Source organism: Drosophila serrata, unplaced genomic scaffold, assembly GCF_035046125.1.
Source record: "Drosophila serrata isolate PLE 108 unplaced genomic scaffold, ASM3504612v1 contig_273, whole genome shotgun sequence".
NCBI lineage: Eukaryota > Metazoa > Arthropoda > Insecta > Diptera > Drosophilidae > Drosophila > Drosophila serrata.
Window position 1 is genome coordinate 459585 of NW_028257171.1, and position 21666 is coordinate 481250.

General features: G+C 35.6%; 1 protein-coding gene across 5 annotated transcripts in view; it reads right to left on the bottom strand.

Annotated features, from left to right (window-relative positions):
- Positions 1 to 21666, bottom strand: part of Lasp (LIM and SH3 domain protein Lasp) — a 34218-nt gene that overhangs the window by 7890 nt on the left and 4662 nt on the right. For 3 of the 5 annotated variants that reach the window (XM_086834640.1, XM_086834643.1, XM_086834638.1), the window contains exon 2: positions 6592 to 6686. The exons of the other annotated variants lie outside the window; for them this stretch is intronic. In XM_086834640.1, the coding sequence (XP_086690766.1) occupies positions 6592 to 6686 (95 nt within the window). The remainder of the gene's footprint in view (positions 1 to 6591; positions 6687 to 21666) is intronic. 5 annotated transcript variants of the gene reach the window in all.

The following is a 21666-nucleotide window of genomic DNA, read 5'->3' on the forward strand; positions in this document are numbered from 1 at the left end:
CAACCAATGCATTGTTGTTGTGGCCTGTGCAAGCTTCGCTTTACTTTGCTTTATCGTTCAATATGCGTTGCATGTTGCGTGTGTTTGTGTATCTGTGTTTTCCATAGATACATGATAGTGAAGAGGGGTATAGTTGGGGGGTAAAGGGGGGTCAAAATAAGTACAAAGCCCGCACCGCAGAAAGCATCGTCCATTTTCTGCATTGCCGTTGCAGTCGCTCGGTCAAATTGCTGTTGTTGCTGTGGCACACATTGCTGCTGCTGCTGTTGCTGCTGTGTTGCTCGTGCTGCTGCTGCTACTGTTGCTGGTAGCTTGTAATGATGACATAACAATGCTTAAGCGCCCGGAGGCGACATTGGAGAGCAGCAGCTAGGCCACCACCATCACCAGCGGATGTCTCAGCACGTTCCCAATAGATCAGCAGCAGCAGCAACACTAGCAGCAACAGCAGCAGCAGCAGCAGCAGCAGCAGCAGCAGCAACAGCAGCAACATGCATGTCAGCAACAACAATGCATGTGTATGATGCAATTTGTTGTTGTTCTTCCTTTTTTTGTGCTTTACTCTTATTTTTGTATTATCAAAGAATTTTAATTTATTTGTAAACAATACACAGCAACAACAACAGGAAAGGAAGAGCAAGCTTGCAGTTCTGTTGTTGGCTTTAAGGAACAAAAACGCCTCTTGTGTTGCTCATATTAAATTTAAAAAAATATATATCCATTGACCCATTTTTTGTGGCCAATATAATATGAGTTAATAAGAGTTTAAATTAAGTGAGGCTATAACAAACTGAAAGGGTTTAAATACATATTTTCAATGGGTATATTGGTTGGTTTTTTAATGCTTTGGTTTAATGTAAATTAATCTTAAAATTTAACTACTTTCTATCTAATGATATACTCGAAGAAATCTTTTTCAAAAACTATATACAAATTATCAAATACTCCCCCCCTAACAAAGGGTATTTAAGAGTCTATAAAGTGATTTCTCCTTATCCTATGCCTGTTAATGATTTCCCCACACAAATTGCTGTTGATGGAAAGGAAGGAAGTAAGGATGAAGCTGCTCTGGATTCCTGGCCATCAAAACTGGACTACATCCATTCACAACCCGATGTCCCATGTCCAAGCGAACACACACACACACAGACACACCCATCAACTGGAAGAAGGAAAAACAGTTTGGACATTTATTGGATGTCAACATATTTTTCTGGTTTTTTTATACTGTTGTTTTTATACTCAGATTTCTTTTGTTTTTTGTTGATATTTTTCTCTGCATATGGAACAAGCAATGCGCCGGCAATTGGTGTTGAGTTACAATGACAGTCTTTTGTTGTTACTGTCCGAGTTGTTGGGCAATGGATCAATGTAAAATGTAAACATATATAAGGGAGAGGCACCTCCTACAACTATATACTCCAGTATAAGATGAAAATGATACAAAAATTGGTTTAAAGTTAATCTTTCGAGTTGCATTTAATTTCAAAAACATTTCTTAAGCTAACTCTTTTTAAAACAAGTAACAAAAAACCCTATTAAATAATAATTTCCTCAATTCAATGAATGAAAAATGGCATAACTGAAAGAGAAATCATTTCACACATAATTTGCAAAAGCGTTAAAATCGAAATTAAATGATTGACCCAACCAAATGCGATTATCTTTTACACTCTCTGAACCATATTATTACTATGGATAAATCATCATCATCACGATCATCATTGGTATTCATAATCCGCTGCAGTCAATCAAAAAAATGAACACAAAAGTTCGAAAAATCCAAACCGCAGACGAGGGGGGAAAAGGTAACAGAGGGAGTGAGTTGTGTTATGTTTAAAACCCATCGCGTGTTTAAAGCTTTTAAAAATCCATATGCTAAATAATGGGTAATTGTTGACACCACTCCCCCTGGCTCTGTCTCATTTCGGTAGCTAACCCACAAAATGTTGTATTTAGCATAAAAATAGTGAATAACTGAGTCACTCTCTCTGACTCTTGACAGTCTGGCATAGTGACTGACTGGTGACCCAACTATTTTTTTGGTAATTGAAAAGGTTTTTGTTGGCATTGTCACTTTTGTTTTCTATTTTTGTGGGCGGCTTAAGTAATCAAGCCAAGATATGTATATATTCCTCATTGTTTGGCTGTTTAAGCTCCGCGTTATTCAAAACGAAAGTAAAATAAAAATACAACAAAAAACGAGATCTGATGCAAAATGAAATGAGAGAAGACTGGGAGGAAGAAGTTATGTGGCACACACAGAGAGAGGGCGAGGCTTTTGGTTGCACATATGGACATGGTTCACTGGGTTTTTATGTTAATAAATAAATGCCAATGATATATAACATATATGTGTATATATATATATCAGGCTCACATCGAGCTCTGTTCAGCAGATGTCTTTTTTTCTACCCTTCTTTTTTATATGCAAAAAAAAAAATAAAATAAAAAGCAAGCAAGACATTGTAAACATCTCGTTTTCTAGTTCAATTCCAACTAAATGGGGCCTGGTAATGTAATGTATACAAAATTGTATGAATAGAAGTTCCTCCTGGTGTCCTCATGTTTGTTGTGTGTGTGTGTGTTTGCCTGTAATGTTGGCATATCCTGGCCTGGCCTAAAGCCCCCATCCTTTAACTGTCCTGTCCGTTTGCTATCCGGATGTTGGCCTTAGGTAGACAACGACGTAAGACCAGGACCAGGGGAAAAGCTTCTTCTACTTCAAGATGCAATTAGGGCGAGGAGAAAGTTTCGTTTGTTGGAAAAGGAAATTTATCCATAAGTTGAGGCCAAGAGTTGAACATATCCTTCAGCTTTGGGGTTGAAAAGAAAGAAGAAAGAGCTAAGAATCTTACTTGAAATCGTCCTAAGACCAGCAAATAAATTTGATGAGAATCATTGATAGCAAAGTTCAAGTGATTTTTAGTTCAAATATCTTTTGTAAATCTCTTGAAATTGAATTTAAATTACCTAAACTAACTTTGGCTTATATACCTTTACAGTTTGACAATGAATTTTAGGATCGAATCGGAAATTTTCGCAATATTTAAATCACTATTTATTAATATATTTATATGACAATGTTTAACGACAAATCAAAGTTATAAAAACTCATAACTAAGCCAATGAAACATTAATTTGAATTCGGAAAGCAGTTCTATGTTAGTTTTTATCAGCTTTATAAATCTGCAATTTAAAATATACAAAAATTAAAATTTTAGTAACTTTAGTAAATTTCGAAAAATTGAATTTTTGACCAGACATGGCTAGATCGATTCGGCTGTTGATGCTGATCAAGAATATATATATATAGATTTATAGGGTCGGAAATAACTCCTTCAAATCGTTATAAGCTTCTGACTAAAATAATAATACTTAGCAATGTGTGTGATAATGAGAACATTTTAACTAACATTTAAAGTTTCCTTTTGTCTATAAAACAGAAGTACTGACAACTGTGTTTATCCAAACTTTTTAATTTAAAAACGTATCTGTAATTGCTCTTTTCAAAACACTATTCATCATCCTTTCAAGCTGGTCAAAGCTATATTAAAACTCTAAATTAGAGGAGCCCCTTCTCTTCCAGAACACTCACTACTTCCCTTCACTTCACTTCAGTTCACTTGTTTCCTTTCGTTTGGGCCATAACTTCTATGTGGCCCTCCAATCCAATTAACAATCAGTTGTCTGGCTCATATGTGGCCCAACTTTAATTGCACGTTTCCCTCATTTATCCTGCGAATGAACTTTATAATTTATTGCAATCGTGTTATCCCGCCACTGACCTCTCTACCCTCCTAGTTTTCTCCCAAGCCCAAGAAAATCTGAACGACTATGAAAAACTTTGTGTTGACCCGTAAACGGGATGGGAAACTATCTTTTTTTTTATGTCTGCAGACGGAACTTTAAACTGAAAACAGAACACTGAACATAGAAGACCCCAAAGAATAACCGGGCCCAAAAGCAGCAGAAACTTCTCAAGCAATTATAAAATGCAAACCAAAATGTGGAAGTTCCAAGTCACCGCAGTTGTAAAATGTAAGAAAAACTAATATAAAAGTTGGGCCCTATTTTCTTGCATACAAAAATACCCTGTAATCGAGAGTGATGGAAAAATGCATGATGAGGTAACAAAATGGGATTTGAATATGTAGAATTAAATATTGAGCCAAAAATATTATATTTCATATTAACTTTCCTCCAGAAATCCTTTTAAATTCTCTTGTAAAGATTGCTACTAGAATCTGTTTAGAAATCAGTCTAAGTTCTTTGTTAGAAAGGATTCGAAATCTATTAAAGAAATGTTCTTTTGATCTTTTATAGAACTCATTCATAAATCTCTCCTTTCTTTTTTTTTAAAAAGATATCTTATATCTGTTGTTTAGAATTCTCTTCTTTAAACTTGTACTCAAATGTCTCCTCAAATATCTCTGTGTAATCTTTCCTTAACTCCCTTTAAAACCCCTTTTTTTCAAATCTTCTTCAAGATAACCTTTTGCCAAGTCTAGAAAACATGAAGCAAGTTCTTGTGAAGACTCCTTAGAGAATTTATTACCCTTTTTTTTAAATCCCAGAAATACCCAGCACTAAAAATCTAGTTCGAAGACTGGCACAAATATAAAGCCGGATTCAAGTACGTGAAGTCACGTAATCGGGATGCAACTGGGATGGGACGTAACGTAACGGAACAGAACGGAACGGAACGGGACGTCTTGCGGCCGGAGAGGTGCAAACGAGGACTGAGGAAATGCAGTGAAAGTGCCGACAGCGGAAAACGGGGCGTGACCGCTATCCTATGCTCTATCCATTTGCTATCCTTTCAAAGCACACACACACTACACATATATAGCCGATTCCATTTCAGGATTTCAACGATATCAACGTGTATTTATGCAGGCGATGACATCAGTGGGAATTCGCACAAAAGGCAACCGAAGAAGGGGATAGGGTAGGGGATCACGACATGTGATACTCCTCGACAGTGGCAGCAGCGTTGGTTTCCCTGGGTTCCTGGGGAGGAAGGCAGGGAGGACACTACACTGCGCAATGGAGCTAACGGACGCATAACTCAATCCGCATGGAATTTTTATTCCCGCAGCGGTGGCATCCACAATAAATCTGCATTAGACTAGCCGTCGCAGGACCGCATGCAGCACCAGGAAGGGGAATATCTTTTAACCCCTTTCACCGAACCGCCGCCCCTGGCTTTTGGCTCAAGGCCAGCAAATGCAGCCACGCACTGCAGCTAAAAAAAACACACACATAGACAAAAATAACGAAAAGGAAATTTTGGGAAGTTGGCCACAATACAAAGCTAAACACTTGCTCTCCTGTCCGCTTACCCTTTGTCCTGTGCTCCAATACATGTGTGTGTGACATTGTCTGACAACAATGAACATGACAGGGGGAACCTACCCAGAGGGGCGTAGGCAAAGGGGTACACAGTAGTCAGTGGTGGCGTGCACAAGGGGGGCTTTACTTTGTGAGGACACTTCCCATGTGACACACATTCCCCAAGCGAATCGCGGAATGCAAAATCCGCAGTAGAAAAGAGGAAAACACTAAATGGCAGAGTTGAGTGACTAAGTTCTTAAATAAAAACTAGTTCTTTTGGGAATAATATAATTTGGGAAAAAACAACAAACAAAATATCTTCTTTATCATCTATTCTATTATCAATAATTAGTTTTACCTCACTAATCAATAATTAATCATCTACAAACATCAGTTTCCCTTTATTCAATAAGCAAAATAATCAAACACTTCATTCTAATCATAATTTCCTCTATTAGCTGCTAATAACTATATTATTTTAGGCCATAAAACCTACTCCATATTTTTGTTACCAACTGTTATCTAAAAAGCAATTTAACTAGTTCACCAGGTGAACTGAAATGGGGGAAAACCCTTGTGGCCCACAACTGCATTTCCGCATTCCTTGGCCTCTGCTGCTGCACTTTTTTTTATTATACTCCCTTCTGTGGGTGGGGGGAAAAGTTTCGCTGCAATTTTCCAGTGAATTTAAACGTTATCTACTTCCACTACTCCGCTGTACTATCTCCTCCTGGAGCGATTAGATAAACGACGCTAATGAAGATTGCCAGGTGAAGCAAATCAAGGTTGACCATCCTGCCTCCTCCCTCCAACTCCCTTCCCTGCGATCCATCACTTTCCGAGTGGGTGTGATAAGACTTAACGTGATTGCCCCCACTGTGCTCCACAATTGTTTGCCAGAATGCATATAATACACTTGAAGAAAAATATATTACCCATATTACCCATGTGTTAACTGAATCACTTATTATTTTACAGCCAGGCAGGCTGGGAATTAAGAAACTAAGCATAAATGGCCCTAAAATGTATCTACCCTAGTTTTTCTCGATAAAAACATTAGAAAAGAAGCATTAAATAAAATACCAAATAATATGCATTCGAAAATTGAACAAATTTAAAAAGTTCTAGCCACGTAATGTGGATAAATGTGTTTTTAACAACTGTTTAAACTTGTTCCATATCTTTTCTCCAAGTGCAAGGGTTTCATAGAAAGGGGGTTTAGGGTCTAGGGATAAAAACTATAGTTAAACTTACGCCTCGCAGTAGGGCATTTTGTTGTAGCCCTTGTAGGTTTTCATATTGAGCGCCATGCCGCATTCTGTGCATTTGAAACACGTTTTGTGCCATGTCTGAAACGAAAGAAAGGGAGGAGAGAAAACGTTGAATTACAAAATAGAAGAATCACAGAAAATTGTTGAGAATGCAATATTATTATTGCTATTTGTTGGTGTCGTTTGCTTTTGCTTTTGCTTTTGCTTCTGCTTTTGTGCTTATACTTATGCTTCTGCTTCTGCTTTTGCCTCTGCTCTTTGCTGCTTTTGCTTGTTAGCCAAATTGGCGCAATGCAACCGAAAACTTTGGGCCAAGCCAAGCATAAGAAGCGTTTCGCTCTCAAAGGTTTTTATTTTTTTTATTATTCTTTTGCAGATCCGTTAACTAGCAATTTATGCGTATATATTATTCTCCAAAAATGAATTGGTAAAGTAGCGGAAAAAATATGAGAAAGCAGATAAGTGCTTTAGAAATTTCTATAAACATATAACACAGAATCTAGAAATTCATTTATTCTTTGGAAACTATTAAATATGCTTAGTGTTGCGAGAAAGATTATGCTTCTAGTCTTATCAAATAATCCTAAATCATGTTAGATAAAGCAACTTTATTTAGTTTTTCTAAAACCTTAAGAAGCATCAAGTATTCTGCAAACTAACAAAGCTCTTTCCGCATATCTCAAGGCCCCCAAAAACTAAACGCTGGGATGAGTGCGAAGAATAAGCAGATATCTTAGTTAGTACCGTTCAGTTTGAGATAACTGGTTAGATAAGCCGACGGACTAAGCCAGACGGCAGATGAGAGCCAGACAAACAGACTTGGAAAATGCTGCGTGATTTGTGGTGACTTGGCAGCAGCAACAGCAGTTGCAGTAGGAATACTACTCCTCAGCCAGAGGAACTTCTGATGGAAGTGGCTTTGATAGCTCCTAGACACTAGACTTGAATGTGTTTGTTGGTTCTTTCGCCTTGCAACGCGTTATGCAAATTTTCCAAAAGAGGAAAGCAAAAAAAATATGCGAAAGAAAACCGCAATGGGAACCCCAGCATCTCACACACTACTCCTCATCTCCAGGCAGATCCATGGAGTATGGAGTCGTCAGACATTCAGTTGGGTTGCCTTGACGTGGAGGTCAACAAACGATTAACTTGTCTGCGGATTAGCAAGTAAAAAAAAAAAAAGAGAGGACTTCAGAGAGGGAAAAATGCCTGGATGGGAGTACGAAATATTTCCTAATTGGTTTTCAACGCAGCGGCAACAGCAGCCGCTGGAAGCTGGCTAAAGTGTTGGCCAAATACAACATGAAAACCCGTTTAAACAACAATTAAAAGTGTAGACACACAACCAAAAAAATATATGCGATAGTTAATTGTTTGATGGAAGCCAGGGGTAAAAAACACAAAAAAAAATGAAATAAACTAAAAAGCAACGCCACACACATTCCATGGCCCGAAGAGAAAAGCTGAAAGCGAAACAATCTGTGACCCCCACTGAACTGAAACTGAAATAAATCATCGGATTTTTCTCTTCTGACCTCACTTTTTGAATCTGGGGCTTAAGCAAATGACTTTCCAGCTCAGGGCGCATGCGTAACAGGGGCAGGGGCAGAGGCAGGAGGCAAGGGGGTAGAAATTACGACTAATTGAAGAAATTCCGTTGCAAATTTCACTAATTTATGATTTTCTTTTAATAAAAAAACATGCAGAGTAGGGGGTATTATAAGAGTTTACAGAAAATGTGTATCTTGATTCTATAAATATAGATATTTTTGATTCCCTAATGAAATCTAAACAAACGACTCGATTTATCTGGTCTATTTGTTTGCTATTTTGTTCATTTGGATGTTTATTTTGATGTTCATTTCTATATTCATTTGGTTATTCATTTACTTATAGGTTGACGACTCAGCTTGCCTGCAGCTCAAGTTTGCTCTGAATTTAAGCCACTATTTCAAACAGAAATTTCAACAGCAATCATAAAAAATTTATTTATGTTACTGTAGATTTAAAATTCTGTAGAAATTACATCGATTTAAACTATCAAACCCTTTGATACCCTTGTTATCTTTCAAGAGTATATATCTGTTGACATCCGTAGTACTGAATGTTTATGACTGTATTTCCGTTCAGCTTTATTTAAATTTGTTATTTGATAACCAGTGACTTATGGATAAATATTTAATTTTAAATACATTTTCTTATCCTTTATGATCAATAAATATGTTATAAAATGTGAAAGAAATTCGTAGAAAGTTTATATAAAAATTGTCAGAGTACTAAGAATTTGAATCGGAAATAAACTAATATTCTATGGTTTTATATTTATTTATATTGTATTGTATTGTAATTTTCTGAATTGTTTTTAATAAAATACATTATTTTTTTAAGAGTATTTAAAGTCTCTAAACTCTTTGCTGTAATTTTTCAAGCTGCTTGACCACATGAAAATTTCAATTTCATTTTCACTTTCCCAACGAAATGCAGTCGAGTTTGTTGTGATTGTTGGATGTGCATATGTAGTATATATGTATATATAAAAATATATATATAAATGCATATAGTGAGGTAATCTGTCTGTCTGCTGGTCAACAGCAGTTGACGGTTCGTCTCCCCCGGAACCAGCAAACTACAACAACTTGCCTTCAGTTTCAATTTTCTATGCTCACTTTAACCCAGTTTTTCACTTTTTTTTTCCTCCCCTCCCCTCGACTTTTGCCTCGCTTCTCGTCTTGATTTTCAATTTGCGGCTCAATTTTCAAAAAAACAAAAAGTTAAACGTTTCCTCTTGTACTTTTACGTTTTGTTTCGTTTTATTGCTGGGTTATTTTTTGTCAACCACGACGGAACGGCGACGAGGTGTTAAATTTGCATTCGAATTTGCACGCTTTCAACGTATTTTTTTGTCGACGATAAAAACAATTGGCATGAGCCACGAAATGGCCAGAAAACAACCAAGGGACGGGGAATAGGGGCTGGGCAACAGGAGAATCTCGGATTACCATGGCAAAACCAAACCAAACCGAGGCCAAGCCAACACACAAATGACAAATGAGGGCAATGAGCAGGCAACAACAAAAGGAAACATAAAAAAATTAAATAAATAAAATTAACAATACAAAAAAAAAACAACAAAAGACTTGAAGTGTCACAGCGATTTCTTCAAATTTGCATAAGGAACTAAAAGTGGAGCAGTGGGAAATGGGAGCAGATACATTACATTTGTTGTTAATACATTTTTGGCAATGTTTTTAGTGTTTTTTACAACTATTTTGGAGTTTTCTTTTCTTTCTAAGAAGTTCTCATTTTCAACTTTATTGAATTTCCAAAGTTGACTCATCCTTTAATTCAAATTTAAGCATCTTAAATCTCTTTTAAACTCAAAGCTTGAAATGCTATTGAAATCTTTACTTTGTGTACAATATTTTTCCTTTACAAAATACAACAATTGACGACGAAACTGGTATTACACTACAATATTAGATAATAAATTGGTTATAAATAAAAAATAAATAAAATTATTATTATTAAATACACATAAAAGGCCTATTTTGATATCCCCTTAAAAGGTATTTACATTTTAGTCAGAAGCCTAAAACACTGTGATGGAGTCATTTCTGACCCTATAAAGTATATATATTCTTGATCAGCATCAACAGCCGCATCGATTTAGATATATTTGACAAAATTTTAATTTTTTTTCAAAAATTTCAAATTTTATAAGGGGTAACATCGTTAAAATTGTAAAAAAAAAAATGGAAAAATTTTTAAATTTTTAAAATTCCTAACTGAGTATGCAAATTCATTAACCTTATAAAAACTAATATAGGACAGCTTTCCGAATTGAAATTAATGCTGTTTTTGCTGAGTTATGCGTATTTGAAACTGTCATTTATCGAAAAAATTGTCATATTCAAATATAGATTGAAAAATTGGGAATATTTTAAGCTTATTTATGATCGGTTTCTGATTCGAACCTATAATTCATTAGGGAACTCAAACTTGGAGTTCCCAAAGTTAGTTTTCTTTCTTATTATTAAATAAAATATTCATAATTCATTTTTACTACCTTTAAAATCTTTTGTTTCAAGTCTAGTTTCTAAATTCTTTACAATTGGTTCCAAGCTTCCAGCATAGTTTTGAGTATGCCACATTCTCGAGTGTATTTCAAAAGCAAATTGTCAAAAACTTTTCTCGGACAATAAACACTTCAAATGCCAAACGGCAAAAGGCAAACACGAGCCAGACACGAGTGCAAACTGAAATCCAGATTCGCATTGTTGTTCAGTTGTTGTTCTTTTGGCAGCTTCAAAAGCTGCTCAGGAGAGAGCTCCAGCTGGTTCCAGCTTCAGCTTCAGCCCCTCTTTGTTGTGCCTGTTATTTTTTTGTTTTTCTGGATTTTTGGTTTTTGTTCGCCGGTCACCAGCAAAAAGCAAAAAAGCATTTAAACAATTCTATGCCCATTCAGCGGGAGAGAAGCCTTTGTCCAGACAGAGAAGTGTGTGTTTGCCTCATTTTTTCCTTAAGCCTAAATTAAAGATCGACGAATGGAATGGGATGAGATGAGAAGCTGAATGCAACGCTTAAAATGCTGTTATTTATGCTTGTATATAGCCGGTACCGTTATGAGCCATCAACGGAATGAAGTCCAAGAAGTAGAACTAACTCTCCTCCCTCCTCCTCCTCCTCCTTCCCCTTGGACCAACTTTACATAAGATATTAATCATGATTTAGAGTCAAGTCACTCTCTCTCTCTCTCTGTCTCTCTGTCTCTCTCTATAGCTTCCAAGCATCGCAGTTTAATCAAAACAACAGCCAAAGAAGTAGAGAGAGATAGAGAAACCATCAAAGTGGAGAAAATAACAAGCAATAGTCAAGTTGTTGGGGAGTTGTGAATGTTGAAAAAATATTCATACTTCATACAGTTGTCATTCGAATGAGAGAAGTTTTAAGCTTTAAGTTTAAGCCATACTTTAAACAGAAAATAACCAGAAGTTATTGATCTTTTTCTTATTGAAAACGGTTAACGAAAGCTCTGTAATAATATTTACAATAAATGTTAATAATTGTTCACAGTTATTCGAATACGAGAAGTTTGAAGTTTAAGCCATACTTAATACAGAAAATAATGAAAAAGTTTTAGAAATATTTCTTATTGAAAATGATTATCAAAACCCACAAGTTATAGAACTTTTTCGCATTAAAAATTATTATTATTATTATTTCCCCCGTAACCATTTGAAAATGAGAAGAAATGGTTTTAAATTTTGTAGTAAACCTAAAGGGAAGTTCTATAATCCATACTTTATACAGAAAATAACCAAAACTTATACATCATTTTTGTATTGAAAATTATTAACTAAACTTTATAAGTATATTTATAACAAATGCATGTATTTAATAGTTGTTCGAAAATGAGACGTTTAAAGTTCAAAACCGCTTTCAAAGGTTTGTTTTAGATAAGTAAACCCAAAAGCCAGTTCTTTAAGCCATACCTTATATAGAAAGTGTGAAAATATAGAACTTAGATACCTTTAAAACTATATACTTATTTTAAATGAATTTTAGTATTTCGTTTACTATTTTTTATAGATTTACTTTAACCATTTTTAAGCTATGTTTCTCCACTATAAAGTCTTGTGTAATAACCCCTTCAAGATGTTCATCTCATTGTAGTCTTTACTGTAGCCAAAGTGGCAAAAAGTGGAATGAAGTTGTCGTCTACAGAAGACAACAAACACACACACATATCCCCCTCCCCCTGCAACTCCCCCCTCCCGTAGGAGGGAGAGTACTCGACATTGCTGGAAAATGAATCATCCGCACTCGAAGAGCTCTCCTCTCAGGCAGCATTAGGTCTCAACCGATTCGCACAGATTCTTTTGCCGGCAAAAATAAATAAAATAAAAAGCGAAAAGAACGCAGTTGGTGGCCACTCTGCCTTCTCACAAATAAATGAAATTAATAAACAAATAATTTTGCTAGTGTGCAATGTTGCTTCTCAGTGTGAGGAGAGTGTACGTGCAAATATGTGGAATAAATAATAACCATAAAAAGCGATTCTAATCAATTGTAGATTGTTGCTTTTATGGCAAAATAAAGAGAGAGAGAGAGAGTGTGTAGAGTACACAGGAAAAATATATACATATATAATCAAAGATTAAAGTGGGAAATTAAATAAGTGTAAATGAATTACAAGAAGTTAACTTAACATATAATCAAATATTGAAGTGGGAAAGTGATGTTTAACAAGAAAGAAAGCTAACTTCGGCACGCCGAAGTTTATATACCCTTGCAGATAGAACTTCTGTGAATAGGAATCCATACAATATTAATTATATATATTAGTGTTAAAAAACAATGAAGTAATACCTGCTTTCATTTCATTCACCTATACATATTATATTTGCAATTTTACAGTCACAGATTTGCATTTTTCCTCTACATCAAACGATCGTTTGTATGGAACCTATATGATATAGTCGTCCGATTTTCATGAAATTTGCCACAAAATTTAAGACTTATATAAAATGGCTATACCTCAAATTTGATGAAAATCAGCTGAAAACTGAAAAAGTTATAAATTTAATTGTATTAATTTCTCGATCGTTCCTATGGGAGCTATATGATACAGTAGTCCGATTTTCATAAAATTTTATACAAAATTGTAGAGTATAGTAAAATCGCTATATCTCAAATTTGAGCCAATTCTATTGAAAACTGAAAAAGTTAAAATTTTTTTTGTAAAAATTTTCCGATCATTCCTATGGAAGCTATAGGATATAGTCGTCCGATCCGGCCCGTTCCGACATATATACGAGTGAGAGTATATAGAAGGCTAACTACAAAGTTTCATTCAGATAGCTTCAAAACTGAGAGACTAGTTTGCGTAGAAACGGACAGACGGACAGAAGGACAGACGGACAGACGGACATGGCTAGATCGACTCGGCTGTTGATCCTGATCAAGAATATATATACTTTATATAGTCGGAGGTGCCTCCTTCACTGCGTTGCAAACTTCTGACTGAAATTATAATACCCTGCAAGGGTATAAAAAGCAAGCTTAAGGCAAAGTAAAAGATTGTCTAAGTACACAGAAAAAATATAAACAAAGATTGTAATAGGAAACTGATGCTTAAATTAAAAATAATCTGGAAAGATAAAGCTAAATATTTTTTAACCTCATGTTAATAGTTTACTTAATAATTTCCCATCTTAATACTTGATATTCCCATTGAAAAGTTGTGAAATAAAACCAAGATCAACTTACATCTCCTTCGAATGAAGTGTATATCTTTGTGTAACCTTTTATCTTTCATTATATTTGCAATCTTCTAGATACTTTTTGCCTCAAGTGTAAAGAAATCCAGTGAATGGGAGTGACATAAAGGCCAGAAGAATGTTGGATTTGTTGGAATGAGGTTGAGGCAAACAAGATCCATATATTTTGATTCCCATCGTTATCTATGACTCAGCTTTTGAGGAATTTCAATCTAGATCAACTTCAGCAAATCCACAAATATATAATCTATAAGATTGCACAAACACACCTCTCGTGGTATAATATTAAGTAAAAACCATATATGGTTATGTTGCAGTGTGATTTCAGTGTTTTTGTTATTTCGAGAGTTGCCGGTATCTAATTTCGCTCAGATTGCGTCATGTTGTTGTTGTTTTTCCCCCCTTTTTTTTAGATTGTGCAGATATATGTCTAAAGATACATATATGTAAGTAAGAGCAGAAATCAAGACAAGTATGCATATGACAGAGGCCGGTGTTTGATGTAAAAGTACATGACTTGTATGTAATAATTGCAACATCTAACAACTAGTTCCAGTTTTTCAACTCAAGACACAAAACAAAAGGCAGCAAGTCACATAAAACAGCCTTTATCTGGCAATCAAATTCAATTAAGACACTTTTTCCTCTCTCTTAATTAGCAACAGCTAAAAAACACAAATAAAGAAAGTCCCTTAAAACTCAATTGAATGAAATTGAAAGCGCGTTCAAGCAAATTGGAAACTTGTAGATCTACCAATCAATGGGAAGTATGGGAAGTGTAGATATGAGGCTTTTCCTGTTTTCCATCGCCCTTTTTCGGGCGTGTGAAAATGCCCCGGCAAATGGGAAAACATGAAGTGAGAATTGCATAAGCAATTGGTGGGAGAGAGGGTTGGGAAATGGGGTGAGTAAATATTCAATTATAGCATGACCAAAGTGGGCTCTAAAACTGGTCACGTCAGCGGGAAAAAACAGCAACAAAAAACAATTAAAAACCATTTGTTGGCTGACTGACTGGCTTACTTAACGCTCATCAACGGCAGTTGTTGTCGATAATGACAATTATGTCATGAGTGTGTGTGCGAGTGTGTGTAGATCACCATTTAAGGAAACTTAGCCAGACAGACAGTTATTCAAGACAGACGACTGTAATTTACTCATTTTGGAGTACAACAAATCGAATGACTCACTCTCTCTTACAGTTTTCCCTGCTCACCTTTGATCACCTTCTTTTCAACGATGACAATTCTGATTTTGCCATTTTTTTGGGGCATTTTTCATTTGCCAGCTTGGTTGCCTTGACCTTACGTCAGTCAGTCAGTCAGTCAGTCAGTCAGTTAGCACGCATTTTGGCCATAAGCAACAACAATTTGGCCTGAGGTAAACAGAGCATGGCGAGGCGTGTTAAATTGACCAAAAACTTGAACTCACATTTTGGTTATACATATATTATTTTTAGTTTAGCAAAAAGAAAAGAAAAATTGTAAGAAAGCAAATAAAGATAGAGGACTTAAAGAAATGAGTTTATTTAATGCAAAGAAAACAAAATATATATAAGGGAATTTCTTTAGTTAAATATTCCTTAAATCAAATGGAACTCCTTCATTAAATATGGTTAATAATTCATTTAATTTAACTAGAACTGGTAAGGCTGATATGTTTAAATACTCTTTTAGATATGTTGAATTATTCTTTTAATTAACTAGAACTTTTATGGAACATAATATATTTATCGTACATTTCTCCACCAGTCTAAAGACAATCTTTTTTTATTGATAAAACTTATCATGAAACTGTTGACCACGTGCTCACATTTTATCAAGATTTATTTACAACCAAAAAGCCTAATTGAATTGATAACATAAGTATGATAAGTGTTTATTAGATTATAACATAAAACTTGAGCAAATATAACCAAGTAAGTTTGATTATTCTAGTAATTAGCAAACATAAAAACCACTAATTAAGTTCTGCAAATGCTTTCCATATCAAAACTGTTAATACCTTGTACTAACCCAAAGGTATCCAGTAGAACATGAGCTTTGGCACGAAAACCTTGGATTATGGAAAGTGGGGGGGGAGGGGGGTGAAGCCTGAGAGGAAGCGCAGTTTAATTCTGCTTGGTCGCTTTCACTTCCGCCTCATCAGCCGGATTCCCCCATATCTTTCGGCAGACGACTCTCCACCTCCGCCTCAAAGAAGTTACAGCTCCAAGTGAAGTTCCTCCTCCTCATCCTCCGTGAGCTTCATCAGCAGAAGCTAAAGATACTACCACTGCTCCTATTACTACTACTGGAAACAGCAGCGACAGCTGGCAGCTGCAAGTGGGTTTTGATTTCACGTAGAGAGTGGGAAGTGTGCTCCTCTTCCATTGCAATCAAATGTCTGTTTGCTTGCTTCCCTTGCTCCAACTCTCTATTTAAATTGGGCATTACCAACGCCCTAGTGATATATGCTTCCTCTTTGTCTGCCAGACAAGACTCTGACATCTGTGCAGGCGGTGGATTTTGGTATATTCGGATCTTGAATATGCAACACACATCTCTCTAACGATTAACATATGTATGCTGCTCTCGCTTGGCTTCGGAGATTGCCCCCAATAAGGAATGTGTGTGAGACCTAAACCGATAAGGCCAATTAGAAAGTGATTTGTAGATCACCAGTGACAAGTTCACAAGAGGACCCTCATTATCTAGGCATATTGAATATATTTCTATCAAGTGTTAAATCACATTAACAAGACATTATTGTGATTTATTTGTAGCATAAATTAAATAATCCCACTTGATGTGGGTTTGTTCTTTGTGCATAATATAAATATATACTCCAATTAAAGTGGTATTTAAATGAAAAGCATTGCCAATGTATTTCCTAGAATATCCGATTAGAACTAAGCTCTGCTTTGTTCATTATATAAATATACAACAAAATTAAATTCAGCTTTGTTTACTAATTCCAGGGTTCCACATTTGAATAGAATACTTGTGGTTAGATAAATACTCATTTAAGTATTTATTTTTTGGTAAAAAGAACCTTTTCAGTTCAAGCTTTAATATTAACCTTGTTTAACTCCCTTTTTTATACCCTGTCTGAATGTGTGACATTGGAAAACCTGACTATTTGAGGCACTTTTCTTACTCTCATGTAACCAGGTTTTGCAACACCATTTTCATCCGCAATTTTCCCATTTGCCCTTCGCTTCAGTCAATTAGCAAAGTCAATAGGAAATGCCACCGCCGCTGGCTCTGCTCTACTTCTACTCTCCATTCAGTTTCGAGTTCTGCTGACTCTTCAGCATTTTGCTTGTTTAATTTATAAACGTCAGAAACTTCATACACACACACACTCCGTCACACACCGCCTCTGCACACACCTCCCACACATGCACACAGCAATTGGCATGTCATTTGTTAGGAGTTTTATTTGAATTTTCACAGGAAACACAAAAGGCGATTCCCACACATTGCAATGATAAACTTAAATGGAAAATGCAAATTCAAACATGAAGCTTATGTGATTAGCACAATGAGTTTATAAAGAAGTTCTGGTATTTTATACTAAAAATCAACTAAAGACTTAAGTGGATATATAATACCATCCTTAAAGCCTTAATTTAATAATTAATTAAGAGTGCTCTGCAAGCAAGCGAAACTTTTGAATGTGGGACACAGCAGCAGCAGCAGAATGCGGTTTGGGGTTAAATGTGGAGCAGAGTTGAATTATAGAAGAGATTTCGCAGTAACGTCGCCTTTGGACTTGAAAGCAACTTAACTTTGTCACTTAAAGACTATAACTTTGATAGAAAAAAGGTTCTTAAACGTATTTCCAAAGCAAGTATATATAGTTCATCACAATTAATTTCTAAACTTAAACTTTGAACACAAATGGAGCAAATATAGAAACAGAAATACAACCAAGAAGATCAAGGGAAAATTCAAAAGGAAGCGGCGTGAAGAAACCTCAAGTGCAAGGCAACTCGAGAGTCAAGCAACCACTTGAACTTCTCAGTTTTCCCCCCCTCGACTTTTCCTTCCTCCCCCCCCCTCTATAAATAATCCACAGATGCAATAAAAGTGGGTTGGGGGGAAGGGAGATCCTCCTCCCTAGTTATTAAAGAGCTACATGCATGCAGGCGGGGATCAATTGGATGATGACGATGACGACCACGATGAGAGTCATGCAAATGCTTCAAATAAAAACAAGGGAGACGAGGAGTTCCAACTTGTTGTCTGTCTTCCCCTTTTCGAATTTACACGAGTCGTTGGCAGCGACCCCTTCAAGTGATCTTTCCCCTCCTTAAAGCTCCCTTTCTCACCACTCGAGTTAATAAAGATCAATTGAATTTAAACAAAGCAATTGTTTCGAGCAAGTCCAGTCCAGTACCAAAGATTTCCTTGTTTTTCCCCCAAGAACTCAACTCTCGTTGCCAGTGACAAAGAGAGGGAAATAAAATGACAAGAAAATGCGCATTAACATTTAGAATAAGGCAATAAAATAAGGTACAAAAAAACTCAAAGAACAATTAAAAAGACACTCCGAAACCCAAAGTAAACAGGAAACCAAAACAAGTTTAAACTCTCTTCAATCATCTTGTTCGTTCTTCTATTCTTTTCTTTTTGGTCATTAGTCAAAATTTGAGCATCGAAATTAATTATACAATACAAAAAGTCCACAATGGGAAACGTTTAATTGGAGGGAAAGCCCTCGAAACGGAAAAAACAGAAATACATATATAATAATAATAATACCAAGCCACAGTAGCGACCAGTGGCCAAAGCTATTTAAAGTTTCCAAACAACTTCCACCAAGACGACGACTTCCACTTTCCGAATTGGACAAAAAAACTTTTTGTTACATTTTCACAATTTGGGACAACAATAGAAGCCAAGTTTGGTGGTACAAAAAAAAAAAAAAAATCCCAAAAAAACACACAAAATCTTGACTTTGAAGTTTGTAGGCATAGAAAATTCTGTTTGGTTGCAGTTTTCTTAGTTTCTTAGAAACTATTTTCTCCGTCTTTGATTTGCTTTCCATCTCGAAAGAATGAAAAAAAAAATTGGCAAGCGAAGCTCTCTTGAAAGCGAAGTCTAATTAGGCAACGTCAATGAGTGGAAAATGGGAGCAGCAGCAGCCGCCACTGAAGATTCTCTCGAAGATTGGAGTGGAGCAGCGACGAAAGTGAGTGAATGGATGGTTGGATGAATTGGGTGGAGCCTTCAAAGGGAAGACAGACAATTGCATAATCTTCCAGTGCCACTGAAGAAAAGTTGTTCTCACAATAAAACAGTAGACCGGAAAAAAGACAATGAATAGAGGTGTACTTGAGGAAATGGCGAAGTTGTATTTAGTTATAAAAGGTGGTAAAAATACCATACAATTTATTATTTTATTAAATTTAAACGATTATTTTAACGTTTAGTTGGAAATTTTATATAAAAAAACAAGAAAGGAAACTTACTCGAGGAAGCCAAAGCAATACCCTTTTAGTTTGGAATAAAATTATAGTTTCGAATCTGAAAACAATCACACGAAGCTTATAATAGTCGCATTTTTGAACCAACAATTTTTTAATATTTTTATATAAACATTTTTTCGAAAATTCAAAGTTTAAAATACTCATAACTACGTCAAAAAAGCTTTAATTTTAATTCAGAAAGCTGTCCTATGTAAGTTTTAAGACTATTAAGAAATCTTCTTACTAACTTTTTAAATTTAAAAAATTAAATTTTTTGACAATTCTTTTTACAATTTTAACGATTTAAAACCTTAAAAAATTTTGAAAAAATTTCAAAAATTTATTTTATGACCGAACATGGCTAGATCGATTCGCATTGTAATGTTGATCAAAAATATATATGATTTATAGGATCGGAAATGGATCCTTCACTGTGTTTGATGCTTCTGACTAAAATTATAATACCCAACAATCTTAAATCCTAAGAACTTACTATATATTAAGCTTTACTATATAATTCTAAGAAGTAATAATAAGTTTCCAAATAACTTTGCGCACTTTAAGCATATCTCCTATATAGTTCTCTATATATCTTCGACTTCCAGAGAGGAAATGGCAACAAAGCTGAGTTGCAGAGACAAGGAACAAGTCAAAACAATGTTTCCCCCTCTATCGCAGCGGCGACATCTTTCTCCCTACCACTTTTCCCTCATTTTCCCCCCTACCTTGACCACTTTTATTTTCATGCCTCAATTGATGCCAGCCCTTCCACATTTTCCCTCCTGCATTTCCCCCGCCTATTTCCCTCACCTTTTACAGCTTGGCATCCTCTCCTCGGAGTGAAAAATTGATTGTCATGCAAAAGTGAACTTTAGTTTCGAGTTTTATATTTTTTTATTTCATTTTCGAGTGAAGTGAGTGAGGTGAAGAGGCCCAGTCAAGAGTGGAGAGAAAATGTATATAAATAAATACATAAAGCCATTGTCATTCTACTACTACTACTCGTTCGTGGCTTCCGAAAGCGAAAGAGTTTTGGTACAGAAAGAAAAATACTTGTAGAGAAGGAAAAATATTAATATTCAATATTTTCAAATATTTTTGTATGATTAACATTTCAGAATTTATGTAAATAATGAAAAACAAACGTAATTGAGGACCAGATGTTTCAATAATCATCTTTATAAAATATGTCAAAGATAAATCCATAATTATAATATATAAATATGTATCTTTTCCTATTATATCTATTTTCCCTCGACAAATCTCTACATTTTCTTCAGTGTCTCAGTTTAGCATGAAAAGCTACCTCGATTTTAAGACCCTCGCTTTTCCTGATACTGTCCTCTGTCTGCATCCTCCCTCCCTCCATCCTTGCCCGCTTTGAAGTTTGTTGCCGTAGTCATTTGTCACTCGAAAAGGATGCAAAAATTAAAAAACATGGCCCAGTGAGATAGAAGTGATGGCCTATTGGCGGAAGCAGCGGTTAAAAGGGAACTCAACCGATGGGGTCAGAGAAGTGCAAATGTGTGCCATGACAGGAGCAACGGAGCGGAGCACTCAAGGAGCAATCCAGAGGGAGGAGGAGGCCGAGGATGAGAGGATGAGGTCGTCGTCGTTGTTAAGTGGCAAACGAAGTCAAACGGACGGCGACGCTTTTATTTTTGATGCTTCGCTGCCTCTTTGTGTAGCATCTACTCTACTCCACACTCCCCGTGCTCTCCTCTACGAAATTGGCCAAAAACTGGCACGTTCCTATAGCTACATATATAGCTTTGGCTATATAGAGAGAGAGAGAGGGAGAGAGCTGCTCCGATACCCCCCGATGACTTCTTCCCATGACAACATGACAACAAAGAGGTCATTTACTTTCCTTGCAAGCATGAAATAATCGTTCGTCGTGGCTGTGGCTCTGGATAAAAAAAGGTTTAAAAAAAAACGGCCAAAAAGAGCTCAAAAAGTCGGGCCAAAACCAAACAAAGCGCAAAGCAAAAGTTAAACTCACATATTTCGGGCAAAATAAAACGCAAATGCAACAATGACTATTGCTGAAGTAAGATACAATATCAACCTTAAGATACCCTGTTATTTTTGTACATTTTGAAAACATTTTAAAGTTGGAACGAAAATTTAAAAAAGATTAAATATCAACTTAAAGATACCCTATTATATTTATAGATTTTGAAAATATTTTATTTATTTTTATTATTTAAAATTAGGTAAATAAAGGGATTTTTATTAATAGTTATATTTTTATCAATGGTATCTATATTGTAATCATTAAATTGGAGGAATATATTATTAGTTTTAACTCATTCTAAGGGAT